Raw genomic sequence first — 13,961 nt, forward strand, 5'->3', positions numbered from 1 at the left:
AGGAGAGAGACGACCGTCTGTCATTAAGCTTTTCGGTCTCATCACTCGCTTCTTTATCTGGCTTCTCGGCGGCGGCGCCACTTTTCGGATTTCCAACAGTGGAAATTTGCAAACTTGCGCACCGGGCCAATTAATCATGCGTACGCCAGTACGCCGACTCCCCCCAAACATACAAGTGATTAAGCTTTAAAGATATCTGACCTTTTACAATGGAATGAGGGAAAACGAATTATGCCTGAGAGAATTGGATTTTTTTTTTTTTTTAACAAAAAAGAACCAAGCATTGAATACAAGAAACTGATGATGAACCATCCTGATGTAGAAAAATAATCATTTCACAAGATTTAACATCGATACAGCAACAATGCTGATGCAGTCCAATAGGGGTGTTAAAAAAAAAAAATCGATTCGGCAATATATCGCGATACTAAAGCACGCAATTCTTGAATCGATTCAGTAGGTAGCCGAATCGATTTTTTAACATCCATTTTTGATGGAAAAATATTCAACAAAACGTCTAACTTTCATACCTTACGCACGGAAGAATGTTATATTAATGGAACATTAAGCCTTAATATTTGATTTCAATGCTGTTCTAACATGAAAAAGTTTGTTTGTTAAATACACAATTATAAAACTGAAGTTTCAGATCAATAAATAATACATTTTCATACAAATCTTACAGTGTACATGTACAAGTTTACTGAATGGTATTTTCTGAATTTGAGTAAAAAAAAAAAATTCGCAACAATCGACGAGTAAATTCATATCGGGATTAATCAGAATCGAATCAAATCGTGACCTATGAGTCGTGATACGGATCGAATCGTCAGGTCTAATCTCATGATTGCTGCCGTGTTTTAGGTGGTGTTGCCCGCTGTTTTCGTGTGCCTCTCGCTGATCTTCTCTCTCATCGTGCCGCCATTTTCGGAATATCCCAGTCTGGAACTGCAACCGTGGATGTATGGCTCGCCTCAGACCACCTTCTTCAGGTATTCCGTCACCGCTCGGCGCGCAGCGTCTCTTATCGGCGTATTGCGACGAGGCCTCGGGAGACGTATGCTGACGTCTCAATCAGTTCGCAGTTCCAACACGACGTGCGTAATCCTTCGAGGACTGGATTAGCATATTGCCGTCGCCTCATCGCTCACTACTCTCTTGGGTGTACCCCCCGAAGGATTTCCACATTACCCTGTGCCAATCACTTGTTTAAAAGAATACCTTCTTATCTAAAAGACAATTTATCCAACCCTGAAGGTATTTTATTTCCCCTGATGTTGCCTTAACACAATTAACTGTAGCCATGACTGATATTGTATGATTCAATTTTAGCTCTCTGCTCCATTTAGACTAGAGCTTGTTCTGTTCTATTGTGCTAAGTTGCTAAAGAAGGCAGCAGCACTGATGCACGCCAGATTAACTCATTTACTCCCACTAACGTATAAATACGTTTTTTTTTTAAATGTTCTAAGTGTCCCAAAGACGTATTTATATGTTGTTGTTTTTTTGGGTTTTTTTATGCTAGAGCATACAGAAGGCTTTGATGCAGCCTCTCAACTGCAAAGAACGGTTGCAGAAATGGTTGTTATTACACAAACGGCCAGCAGGTGGCAGCAGAGCAAAAAAGCTCAATTACTTACAATTTTGAATAGATTTGTGAAAACTGATGAAACTTAGCTCTCTTCTAATGCTAATTGCTGCAAAACAGATAGAAACATCCTTTTTTTTTCCTGATGGAAGAAGAGACTTTAATCTTTCTTTTGATGGGTTCCATGTTTTTATAGCAATTGAACACAATATTCTGTGGGCCTTGCAAAATCAGTCAAAATCCAGTAAAACAGCTGGGACTGCTTCTGTGAAAATGGCGGCGAGGGAATGAGTTAATAGACGCTGATGTGATCACGCCGCCAAGTGGTGTGCGTCCATGTTTACGGTCTTCAATTTATTTGTTCTTATCCCCCGAAAGACACCCACTCTGTGAGTTAATACGAACAAACTTTTTTTTCATGGTTAACGTCCCCCTTTTTTGCCGCCGATATGGTGGCGTCGCCTTGTTAACAACTTTTTCCATAGTTGTAATTTTCAAACTACATCCCGTCGACCTTCGCTCTGACCAATTACCGAATATTGTCTTTTCGCTCGAGTGACCTTGAAACTGCCCACTTAAAAGCGACCACACGTCTCTCCACGGAGGCGTGCCTCATAAACCGTCCCGTTTACCTCGCGCTGATGAGTCATTATGATGGAAGAGGTTGTGAACCCTGCTAGTATGTTAGCCTTGTGCTTTTCTCAAGCTTCCCTCTAATAGCTCAGCTCTTCCTTGGTGCCCGGATTCATTAGTTCCGCCTTTTCGGTGTATATACGCAATGCCCGAGTCGGCTTTTTATTACCTTGGAACACTGTGGTAACCCAGCCATTGTTAATTGCAGAACAGATGGCTGCACATCATCCATTTTTACAACGGGGCCACTTCGATTACGCTCAGTGGTGGCTAAGGAAATGGCCGCGCGACCTTCATGGAGATGCCTCCAAATGAGACAATGAGCACTGTAATAATCCACACGGCCGACTTGCTTGTGGTCATCGTTGGCCGAGAGCCATATCTGATCTTTATGGACATTGCAGTATGTGCTTCGTGTGTGTGCGCTTGAGCCGACACGAGGGAGAAGGATTTTGCTGCGTAATGAGCATTTATCATGGCTGATGGGTATTTGATGGATTTCCTTGATTGGTTAATGGAGGAAATGTCAATTCTTTGAAGTATTGCTGCTCCCGGGTTTGTTGCTACCAAGTTGAGAAGCAGAACCTATGAGATCTGTACACAGGAACAGTTGCGCAACCCGCTTGCAATAATCCGGCAAAACACACGCAGTTCTCCGGACCCTTATATAGACAGTCAAGCAATCTCATTGGTTGTGACTAGACATGTGAGTACTAGCACTGACATGGAATTCTCTGATTGGTTGTTGACTCTGTAATTACAGATAGTTCCTGACATCAGAAAACCTCATATAGCATAAAAGATCCTTGACATCATCTAGTCCAGACATCAGGTAGCCTAAAACGAGTTGAAACTGGATGCTGGTTACATCAATACCAAAACAGACACGTAACGGGTCGTGAACTCTGGCGCACGGTCATGAACCTCACTCAAACTTAACCCAGGCGTGACCCCAAGACATGAGACATGAGACCCAAACATTACTCCTGCATGACGCGAGTCATGACAGCCCTACTGAAGAGACTGTTATTGGGCACAGGAAAAACTTGAAAGTACAGGACTCCTTATAGTGTTTTCTGGCAGTCAGATCTTAGACTGGACTCCTTTGCCACCATGTCCTTGAAGAAAAATCTTGGGTGCACAGATCATTCTTAAAAACACCAAAAAGGACACAACTGCTACTACAGGACATTTTTTTCAAACATATTGTCATGACCCAGAGGTTTCCCTGGTCACCGGGTTAAAACTGAAATTCCAAATCTTTAGCGTCCTGGTGCTTCGAGGTTTTATGGCTACGAGCAAAGACTGCATTCTTTTGCCACAAAGTCTCTGTGGAAAATCACTTGGTAGGTACCCTTATAATTCTTAACTCACTCACTCCCAAAAACGTATTTATAGGTTTTTGTTTGCTAGAGTTTTTGTATGAAGGCTTTGATGCAGTTTCTGACCTGAAGTGGTCGCTTAAAGCGACGGTAGTTATTACCAAAAAAAAAAAAAAAAAAAAAAAAAACGGCCAGCAGTTGGCAGCAAAGTACAAGAGATCAACCAGGTCCATGTTGCAGCAAGCTCTTTTTCCAAGTATTTTCAACAGGCTTGTGAATAATGATGAAACTTAGCTAATTCTAATGCTAATTCTGACGCTAATTCTAAAAAAAGATATATCGTACAGTTTTTTTTTGTTTTTGTTTTTGTGAATGAGTTAATTGTCAACTAGAAGATGGGTGATCACTGGGCAAAAATGAATGTCTTAAGTTTGCAGGTTTTGCAGTTTCTGACCTGAAGTGGTCGCTTAAAGCGATGGTAGTTATTACCAAAAAAAAAAAAAAAAAACGGCCAGCAGGTGGCAGCAAAGTACAAGAGATCAACCAGGTCCATGTTGCAACAAGCTCCTTTTCCAAGTATTTTCAACAGGCTTGTGAATAATGATGAAACTTAGCTCATTCTAACGCTAATTCTGACGCTAATTCTAAAAAAAATATATATATCGTACAGTTTTTTTTTGTTTTTTGTTTTTGTGAATGAGTTAATTGTCAACTAGAAGATGGGTGGTCACTGGGCAAAAATGAATGTCTTAAGTTTGCAGGTTTTGCAGTTTCTGACCTGAAGTGGTTGCTTAAAGCGATAGTAGTTATTACAAAAAAAAAAAAAAATGGCCAGCAGGTGGCAGCAAAGTACAAGAGATCAACCAGGTCCATGTTGCAACAAGCTCTTTTTCCAAGTCTTTTCAATTTGTGAATAATGATGAAACTTAGCCAATTCTAACGCTAATTCTGACGCTAACAGATAAAAAAATATACCGTACAGTTTTTTTGTTTGTTTGTTTGTTTTTTGTGAATGAGTTAATTGTCAACTAGAAGATGGGTGGTCACTGGGCAAAACTGAAAGTCTTAAGTTTGCAGGTTTTACAGTTGCAAGACCTTAAACTGGAAGTCTTTGGTATCAAGTCCTTGAGGAAACTGGGATACTATTACTACTTTAAGTATGCTTTTCCAGAGGAGGATCCCAAAGTACTTCTGATGGGTAGTCACAATGTAGAGGGCACCCACTCTTAACCTGAACCAGACAGATTGGCAGGTATTACCACAGAACGAGGTGAGGACTACTTGTCTGCCAAGGAAATCTCAGTCTTTAGACTTGGTACTTCCAGGTTTTCCTACCAAGAAGATCCTTGGGAACGCCATCTAGGACACGATGGCTTTTATGTGGGATACTTCTCCAGATGTCATATTGATTATGTTTCAATCCTTTACAGTAACGATGCACCTGGAAACGCAAACGTTTCTGAAGTGGTGGAAACCCTGGTGAACAATCCCGGCTTTGGAACGCGTTGCATGGATTCCGACCCGATCCCGTGAGTGTTTTTTTCCCCTCGGCCTGTTGATGGCTAATATCGGTGATATATAATATCCAACACGAGTGCGGCTCTGTGGCAGCAGCAGCTGTAAAAAGCCACTCTCGCCTCAAGCATTGGCAACGGGGAAATAATGAGCCAATAAACCGGAAATTGATTGCGAAAGCCAAAATGCTGCAGAAAGAAATGAACTCAAATGCTGGTTTCGTGTTTCATACTCACAGTTTATCATATGAATCTTTTGCATAATACCCGAATATTTTGGTGGCATTTCAAATGCTCCAACTTTATTAGCAATAAATTACCCAAATCATTTTCTCTGTCCCGGCTGCTCAATACCAAACTCATCAGGGTTCATCTTGCATTTTACAAGCCACAAAAATTAATACTCACTGAAATGTTGCCTTTAAAAAAAAAGACATTGTTGTGAAAACTTGTGACTTAGATACTGTACGTTTGAACATTTCGCCGCAGGGGCTTCCCTTGTGTCTCCCGCCTCTCCCATTGGTTCACGCCATCCGTGGACCAGTCGGTGGTCGACGTCTTCCTGGAGGGCAACTGGACCATGTCCGACCCGTCGCCTTCTTGCCAGTGCAGCACTCCTCGACGCCAAATCATGCTGCCTGACTGTCCACCCGCCGCAGGGGGGCTCCCGCCTCCTCAGGTATCGCTTGATTTGAGCGTCAGAAGTCGTCATTTGTCATTTTAGATGATGCCGCAAACTGGAAATTTCGTGGCTGGAGTAATAATTAGAATACTAAAACAAAACAAAACCAAAAAAAAAAAGCTGTAAACTACATCCATTGCCTCTCGGTCTGCTCCACCCTGATTGATAATTGAATTGACCGAAGACTTGAACAAATTATTTTCCCCGAGACGGTCAATGAGGAGAAATAGATTAGTGTGGGCATGACTGATGTACTTCTGTGACAGAGACCACCCACCCACGCAAAGCCAAGCACATCGCCAGGATGAATTTCCTTTGACCCCCCCCCCCAACTTCCCTTTTTCCGAAAGCTTCCCCTGTTGAATAAATCATGACAAAGTGTGGCCGCTTCTTCGCTGGCTCCTTTAATCCCGCCCGTCCTCACTATGCCGTCCTTGAGAAACTCGAGAGAAGACAAGAAAATAAAAAAATAAAAAATTTAAAAAAAGCACTGACACCGCGGGAGGTGTGAAATCATCGTTTCCATGGAAATGGCAGGCGGCGCTAAGCCCACCATCAATTGCCAGGTATTGACTCTGCCGTCGTAGATGAAGAGCCGGCGACAGAATTTGTTTGCAAATTGCTGAGCCGAGTCTGAGCGTGTCGTTTGGGCGAAGTTCTCTCAGGGTTGTCTGGGTTTTTTTTTTACTGGCTCAAATTTAAGGCAGAGGTCCGTGGTGTCCACCTGTTAAGACCGCCTTTGTCACATTGTGACTGGACAATTCAGTAACAACGGAGAATTAAAAAAAAATGCAGGATAATAATTAGGGATGTAACAAAAAACAGTTTGAACCAGTTTTATACGGAATCGTACGGAAGCGTAGAGCTGCCAATGTGGAGTAAACATTTTTGGCTGGCGAGTACGTTCGAACATACTCGCAGATATGTTCGAACGTACTTGTAGGCTACATGCTACAAAGTTAGCATACCTACCCACGGGGTATTATTTGCGCATGCGCGAGTGAAAAAAATGACGAACCTAAATCGTGCACAGCAGACATAATAAATCGTAAAAGTTACGAATAAACACTGGGGTTTTTTTCTACTTAATTTTCGAATGAATTGGTCATGTGGCCCAAATGCCTCGCGCGTGCGCAAATAATAGCCCGTAGCATTATGGGAAGGTATGCTAACTTTAGCATGTAGCATGTAGCCTACATGTACGTTCAAACATATTTGCGAGTATGTTCGAACATATTTGCGAGTATGTTCGAACATATTTCAATACGTTTGAACATATTTGCAAGTATGTTCGAACATACTCGCAAAAATGTTTACTCCGCATTGGCAGCTCTATGCTTCCGTGGAATCGAATCGTCCCACTTATAAATATATTGAGATACATATCGAATCATCTTTTATTGAAGAGATATATCGGAAATGGCACATTTACAGTACTGACAAGTTCATTCAAATATATGTAAAATAACGTAACAAAAAAAGTCATTGCATCATTCCCTCTCTGAGCAGCACTATACATACTGAATAGAATCATAATCTCCCTGAATTGAACCAAATTAAATTGTTCTACTTTTAAACTGAATTGTCGAGCCATTTTGCATCCCACATATTGAAAACTATATCATAGTTTGTGGAGAGAAGCACACAATCAATCAATATTCATCTACTGAAAATCTAAAAAAATTCTTCTGCAAACTTTGATGCAATTCTAACTTTCATAATTTTACAGGCACGTTTTCCCCAAGAATTCCCATCAAATTCATTTCCCCGAAGTGCTGCTTGGTTGAGCGGCACCGAATGTGAGCGCTTCCGCTGAAAGCGCACCCGAAGCTGCACGCTCCAATAAACGGCTGTAGTCCGTAAGCAATTTGGCAAACGCGCGAGACAACGCTTATCTGCGGAAGAACTCTTGACCACAGAGCCGAACACAACATGTTTAAATGTTAAAGACTTTTCTTTCCCCCCCCGCCGCACGAGATAACATTTGAATTTTGCCTCGGAGCGACGTGGCAATCCGAAAAGAACGGCGTTGAAAATCCGCCGTCTTATCTGGTTTCCGTTCGATGTGATTACTTGTTGGCTTTTTTTTTTTGCATTTGCCTCACACACCTGCAACTTTCCAAAGGCGGAATGCAAAGCGCGAAGCTGTTTTGGAACAACAGATGCCGTCATATGGAGCCCAGCCAACGTAATTAGAGCCACGCTGCATTCGCTGGCGTGTTTGTTCACAGATAAGCCAAGGTTGCTTTGTCGCCTGATTGCTAAACCAGATGGCTAGTTGCCTTTTTCTTCTTTGTCTCGTCATACGACATCTTCTTCTCCTGACGGATGCTCGGCCAACGTTTTTTTTTTTTTGTGTTGCTCAGTACCAAAGTGGCATCTTAAGGTGTTCGGAAAAATGAGAAGCAATTCAAAAAATGTTGTCTCCTTATTTGCTGGGGCTAGGGGCCAAAATCCTTTGCGAAAAAAGTAGTAAGAGTGCGATTGAATTCTAAAATAAATAGCTGTTCTTATGTCAGTTGTTTTTACAGGTTTCACAAAAATGATTAACTCTTTGACCGCCAAAAACGTTTAATAACGTTTAGTAAAATCACGATGTATGCCGCCATAAACGTAAATTTTTTATTATTTTTTTTTTTCTATATATCAGTGGTCAGTGCAACGTCCAAGTGCAGCGCAGTCGGGTCAATGAGTTGTGAAATCAAAAACACCCACTAACTATGGCCAGCAGATGGCAGCGATAGCTGCTCGGGCCCTAACTAGAGCTGCGAATTCCAATGAAACATGACGCAATCTGATGAAATAGAACGTTTTCAAGGCTGACGTGAATGATCAAAGCCTCTGTAACATTAAACCTAATTTGACGGCGCGTCACTAAACAAAAAATAGTATCAAAGTCACTGTTGTGGACAAAATGTTGTTTACGTAGCAAGAGAACACAATATTCTGTTTGCTTGGAAAAATGAGTCGAAAAATCCTCGAAATCCGCTGGCAGTGGGGGTTGTTTTTTTTGTTTTTTTTTAATAAAGTGTGGCAGTAAAAGAGTTAACGTCAACATTTTTTGCTTCGAGCTTCATATTAAATTTGAGTTGTTCTTGCAAATTTGCCCCATCACTATCAAATTTGAACAAAGCGATGCTGAAATGTGAAAATTTTTCGTTCGAGCATGGCAGCCAAGTTGGGTGCCGTAAAATAGGAAAAGTCTTAACGATTCTGCTCTGTCCGGCGTACCTCGGCCAGTCGGTCGCAGCTTTAATTAGGATGATGTCAGCGCTCTAAACACGCACGGGTTCAAGCAGCGTGGCCAATCCGCATCGCAGAGTGTCTTCCTAATTGGAGGTTTCAATGTAACCATTTATTCACAGAAGGGCATCTAATTAGGCTCCTTTGACATCAGCCAGCATTTTCTTTTTTCTTTTTCTTTTCCACTTAATTGACTGTTATGAAGATGCTTTATTTATTCCTTTGATGTAATTGTTTTTAATAGAGGATCCAGAACACAACTGACACACTCCTGGACTTAACAGGCCGGAATATGACCGACTTCCTGGTCAAGACTTTTGAGCACTCTGGCAAAACCAGGTAGTAGAAATGTAGTAGAAATGGAGACGTCTGCTTTGATGTTTACATTTTTGTTTAAAAAAAAAAAAAAGGTATGGTGGGATCTCAGTTGGAGCTGTCAACTCCCAAGTCCGCCTGAGTGAGGCAGCAATTGAAGCCTCGTTCCAGAACCTGAACGATATCTTCAATTACTCCCGGGTAAGAAATCCCGTCATGCAGCCACAAGAGCAACATGATCGGTGCCTTCGGGTTCCACTTCAGTTCATTCATTCTACTCAATAAGTTGCTGTTATAGTAGCTATTTTTCCTATACGATAAAAACATTGTGCGATTGATGATTCATATCTTGACGAACTCACAAGTACTAAATACTAATTTTTGTGGATTATATTTACCTCTCTCCAAAATTTTTTACAGTGCAAAGTCAAATCACTTGTTCTCATTTTACACGAATCCGTCCGACTTTTCAAAAGGTGTTTTTTTAACTCATTCACTGCCAATGACAACTAAAAAAATCCAAGCAAACAGCTAGTGTTAATTTTGAAAAAAAAAAAGAAAAAGAAAAATTAAAATTTTAATTAAAAAAAATAATAATAATAATTTAGTTTTAGTTCTAGTCTTCTGACTAAATTTAATTAAAGCCTTAGTCATAACTCAGCCACCTGATTGTATTTTAGTTTGAATCCAATTGTAGTCAACAAAAATAAAGAGCAATTTTAGTCGACTAAAATTGACTTTTGGAGGCCGAGACCCAGTATGTGGTCTCAGTAAGACCAAGACCGATCACAAAAACGTCAACGCCCGTGTTGTAGGGTAACAGGAATCCGTTCTACGCACGATGGTAGCACTTAGCAATGAAATTGTTGTCATCGTTGTTATTCATAACAACAATGATTAACAACTATGAATGAAAACAATGAATAACTAAAACTAAATTCAAATTTCTTGTCAAAATTTGCACTGGCTGTTTGCTTGGATTTTTGACGTCTTTAGTCGTCATTGGCAGTGAATGAGTTAAAAGGGATGTTTGCAAAGGTAGGCCTCACTTTTTTCCTTAGTGCTTTTCTCCTCACTCCATGCCACATGCGCTCTCTCCCCGTCGCTCTGATGATCAATTTGAGCCCCGACAGGGGGGGGCGTCCATTTGCATTTAAATCACACGCGTAACGCGGCCGGCTCGGAAAACAGCGTGGCGGCGACGTAAGTCGACGGCCTGTCATTTCGTCGACTCTCGTTTTCCGCGGGGCCCCCAAAACGGAGGCGAGATCATTTTTAACCTGGTTGCTCCTCTGGCGCCGCATTCCACTTCCGAACTGTCCAAGTTTGCCGAGTGTGTCCAATTAAGTCTTGCTTTGCCTCGTCTTCATTAGGCCAACGTGACGGACGAGCTCCTCCGCACAGCCGAGACGGTGCTCAAGAAGCTGGGAAGCAAACACAATCTGAAGGTAGCCGTGTACGTGTATGCGTGAGAGTGTGTGTGTACATGAGAGAGCAGGCCGACGAAAGCCATGCAGCGAGTGTTTGTCGCCGACACTCCAAGCGCCGCACGCTCCTAATTAGTGCGGTGGCGTCAGCGGGGCGCCCGCTCCCTCCGCCTTTTGTCTTTCATCCATTCTCTCGCTTTTTTTTTTTTTCATTGCACCCCGAACGCCGCAACAGATTCTTGACCCACTTTTTAAACGCTCTTTGTATCGTGAACGGTGCAAAAAATGGAAACGCGGAAGTACAGTATAGCAATAATGTGCCGTTACTTTGCCTAGTTAATGTGCCGAGCAACTGTGATGTCATCTTAAGTCGACAGCAAGTGGCAAACTTATGTATTGATTAATGATGATTAATGATTAATGTACTGATTAATGTAATATTAATCATAATGTCATGTTTAGCTCATTTGCTCCCAAAACCGTATAAATATGTTGTAGCCAGTGTCCCAAACATGTATTTATATGTTTTTTGGGGGTTTTTTTGTTTGTTTTTTTAATGCTAGAGCATACAGAAGCCTTTTATGCAGCCTCTGAACTGAAGAGAGCAGTTGAAGCAATGGTAGTTATTACAAAATTGGCAAGCAGGTGGCAGCAGGGTATAAGAGATCAGACAGGGCAACAAGCTCTTTTTGTCAGTGTTTTCACCAGCAATGTGAATATTGATGAAACTTACCTATTTTCTAATGCTAATTGCTGCAAAACAGAAATATATAGAAATATACCTTTTTTTCCCCCCCTGATGAAAGAAGACACTCTTTTGGTAGGTTCCATGTTTTTATAGCAATAAAACAAAATATTCTGTGGGCCTTGCAAAATCAGTCAAAATCCAGTAAAACAGCCGGGGGCCAACGGGGGTTGCTTCAGTCAAAATGGCTGCGAGTGAATGAGTTAGACTAGTGAAGTCACATAGAACATTTTATTGTCAGGAAACGTTTAACATTGACTTCCCCTTTAAGGAAGTTTCATGCTGGACTATAAATGCTCAACTTGGCATTACAAATCATACAGTTAGGACGCTGACTCTCATCACTCACTTTATCGAGCACTTTAACTCTTTGACCGCCAAAAACGTTTAATAACGATCAGTAAAATCACGACGTATATTGCCATAAACATTAAATAACGTCAACATTTTTTTTTTTTTTATTCTCAGTGCAACATCAAAGTGCAGCGCTGCCTGGTCAATGGGTTGTGGAATTGAAAACACTCTAAACTATGGCCAGCAGATGGAAGCGTTGTATCTATTTTCGTTAATGATCACAGCCTCTGTCTTTGATAACGTGTGGCAGTAAAAGAGTTAAAACAACCGCCACTGTTTGCTTAAGATGGAACACAGCGGCAACAGATACAATGAAAACAGCAGAGGCTCCGGAATAGAACCCTGTGGAACACCATACGTTCTGTTCTACATGTGAATTCATATTGCATATTATGAAGCCAGGTTCACAAGCACTGATCACTGGTTGCGGTTTGGACTAAACCCCTTGGGCAGGTGTGGTTCTACAACCAGGCGTGGCACGGCGTGGTGTCATTCCTCAACGTGGCCAACAACGCCATCCTGAGGGCAGGCCTGCCAGCAGGAGCAGACGCCCGGCATTACGGCATCTCCGCGTCCAGTCACCCCCTCAACCTGACCAAGGAGCAGCTCTCCTTTGTGGCCTTGTGAGTGGCGCCTGCGTCGCGAAGGGAAAAAAAAACCGTGCCGTCGCTCAACTCGCCGTTCCCCGCAGGGCCTCCAGCTCCACCGACGTGGTGGTGTCCATCTGCGTCATCTTCGCCATGTCCTTCATCCCCGCCAGCTTCGTCCTCTTCCTCATCCAGGAGCGAGTGAGCAAAAGCAAGCACCTGCAGTTCGTCAGCGGCGTCAACCCGGCCGTCTACTGGTTGGCCAATTTCGCCTGGGACGCGGTGCGTAGCGCCGCCGCCGCCGTATTCACGTTTCCAGAGAGGTGACGATGAATTTGTGCCGTTTGCAGTGCAACTACGCCGTCCCGTGCATCATCGTTGTCGTCATTTTCTTGTGCTTCCAACAAGAGGCGTACGTCTCCGGACCCAACCTGCCCGCTCTGGTCCTGCTGCTGCTTTTTTACGGGTACGCAACAAATAGTGTCCAGGAAATGCTCCGCATCGCGTACAGAAAATTAGATGAATGATGGATATGAAACGTAGATTGCATAAAATGGGCTGCAAAATAGACAATATATATACCGTATTTTCCGCACTATAAGGCGCACCTTCAATGAATGACATATTTTCAAACTTTTTCCATATATAAGGCGCTACAGTAGAGGCTGGGGTTACGTTATGCATCCATTAGATGGTGCTGCGCTCATTGAAATGTCAACAAAACAGTCAGATAGGTCAGTCAAACTTTATTAATAGATTACAAACCAGCTTTCTGACAACTCCCATTCACTCCCAAAATGAATAAACAGCTCTTTTATTATTTTCTCTGAGCTAAAGTATTCGTATTAGCTAACGATCCAAGATGGCGGGATCTTCTGCGCATGCGCGTCACCGATCGTGCAGGGTCACCAACAGCGTCTTGACAGCGAGACCTGTTGCGGCTCAATATTGATCCATATATAAGGCGCACCGGATTATAAGGTCAGCTTTTGAGAAAATTGAAGGCTTTTAGGTGCACCTTATAGTGCGGAAAATACGGTAATCTTTTGTATATAAAAAGTGCCGCATAGCTCATGCGTGACGTTTGCCACAGGTGGTCGATCACGCCCATGATGTACCCGGCGTCGTTTGTGTTCAGCGTGCCCAGCACTGCTTATGTGGTGCTCACCTGCGTCAACCTCTTCATCGGCATCAACGGCAGCGTGGCCACCTTCGTCATGGAGCTTTTTGACGACCAAGTAAGTACAAGTACTGCAAAGCCGGTCTGGAATCGGCTGCATAGCAATTGGGGGGCGCAAAATATGACAAAATGTGTTGCATAGAGCGGGGTTGTCAAGTACATTCTGAAAATATTACCATTTATTATTATCTTATTGCATAGTAATCTGAAATTTCTTGAAAAATGATGAGCATAATTTTTGGGGGGGATCAACTGAGTACAAGCCATATTTCAGAGTAGAATTTAAGTAAATTAGCCACAACAGTTCATTTTAGTGAAAAACTGCAGTTTGAGTTCATCACGGGTCAAGTTGGACAACCTGGCGGGACGGT

General features: G+C 42.4%; 1 protein-coding gene across 1 annotated transcript in view; it reads left to right on the forward strand.

Annotated features, from left to right (window-relative positions):
- LOC144003075 (phospholipid-transporting ATPase ABCA1) overlaps window positions 1-13,961 on the forward strand; it is a 74,757-nt gene that overhangs the window by 44,912 nt on the left and 15,884 nt on the right. The window contains exons 29-38 of the mRNA XM_077498879.1: window positions 865-992; window positions 4,974-5,072; window positions 5,547-5,736; window positions 9,227-9,321; window positions 9,393-9,498; window positions 10,671-10,745; window positions 12,277-12,446; window positions 12,515-12,692; window positions 12,761-12,876; window positions 13,504-13,648. Of these exons, the coding sequence (XP_077355005.1) occupies window positions 865-992; window positions 4,974-5,072; window positions 5,547-5,736; window positions 9,227-9,321; window positions 9,393-9,498; window positions 10,671-10,745; window positions 12,277-12,446; window positions 12,515-12,692; window positions 12,761-12,876; window positions 13,504-13,648 (1,302 nt within the window). The remainder of the gene's footprint in view (window positions 1-864; window positions 993-4,973; window positions 5,073-5,546; window positions 5,737-9,226; window positions 9,322-9,392; window positions 9,499-10,670; window positions 10,746-12,276; window positions 12,447-12,514; window positions 12,693-12,760; window positions 12,877-13,503; window positions 13,649-13,961) is intronic.

The sequence above is a fragment of the Festucalex cinctus genome, chromosome 16, assembly GCF_051991245.1.
Source record: "Festucalex cinctus isolate MCC-2025b chromosome 16, RoL_Fcin_1.0, whole genome shotgun sequence".
Classification (NCBI taxonomy): Eukaryota; Metazoa; Chordata; class Actinopteri; order Syngnathiformes; family Syngnathidae; genus Festucalex; species Festucalex cinctus.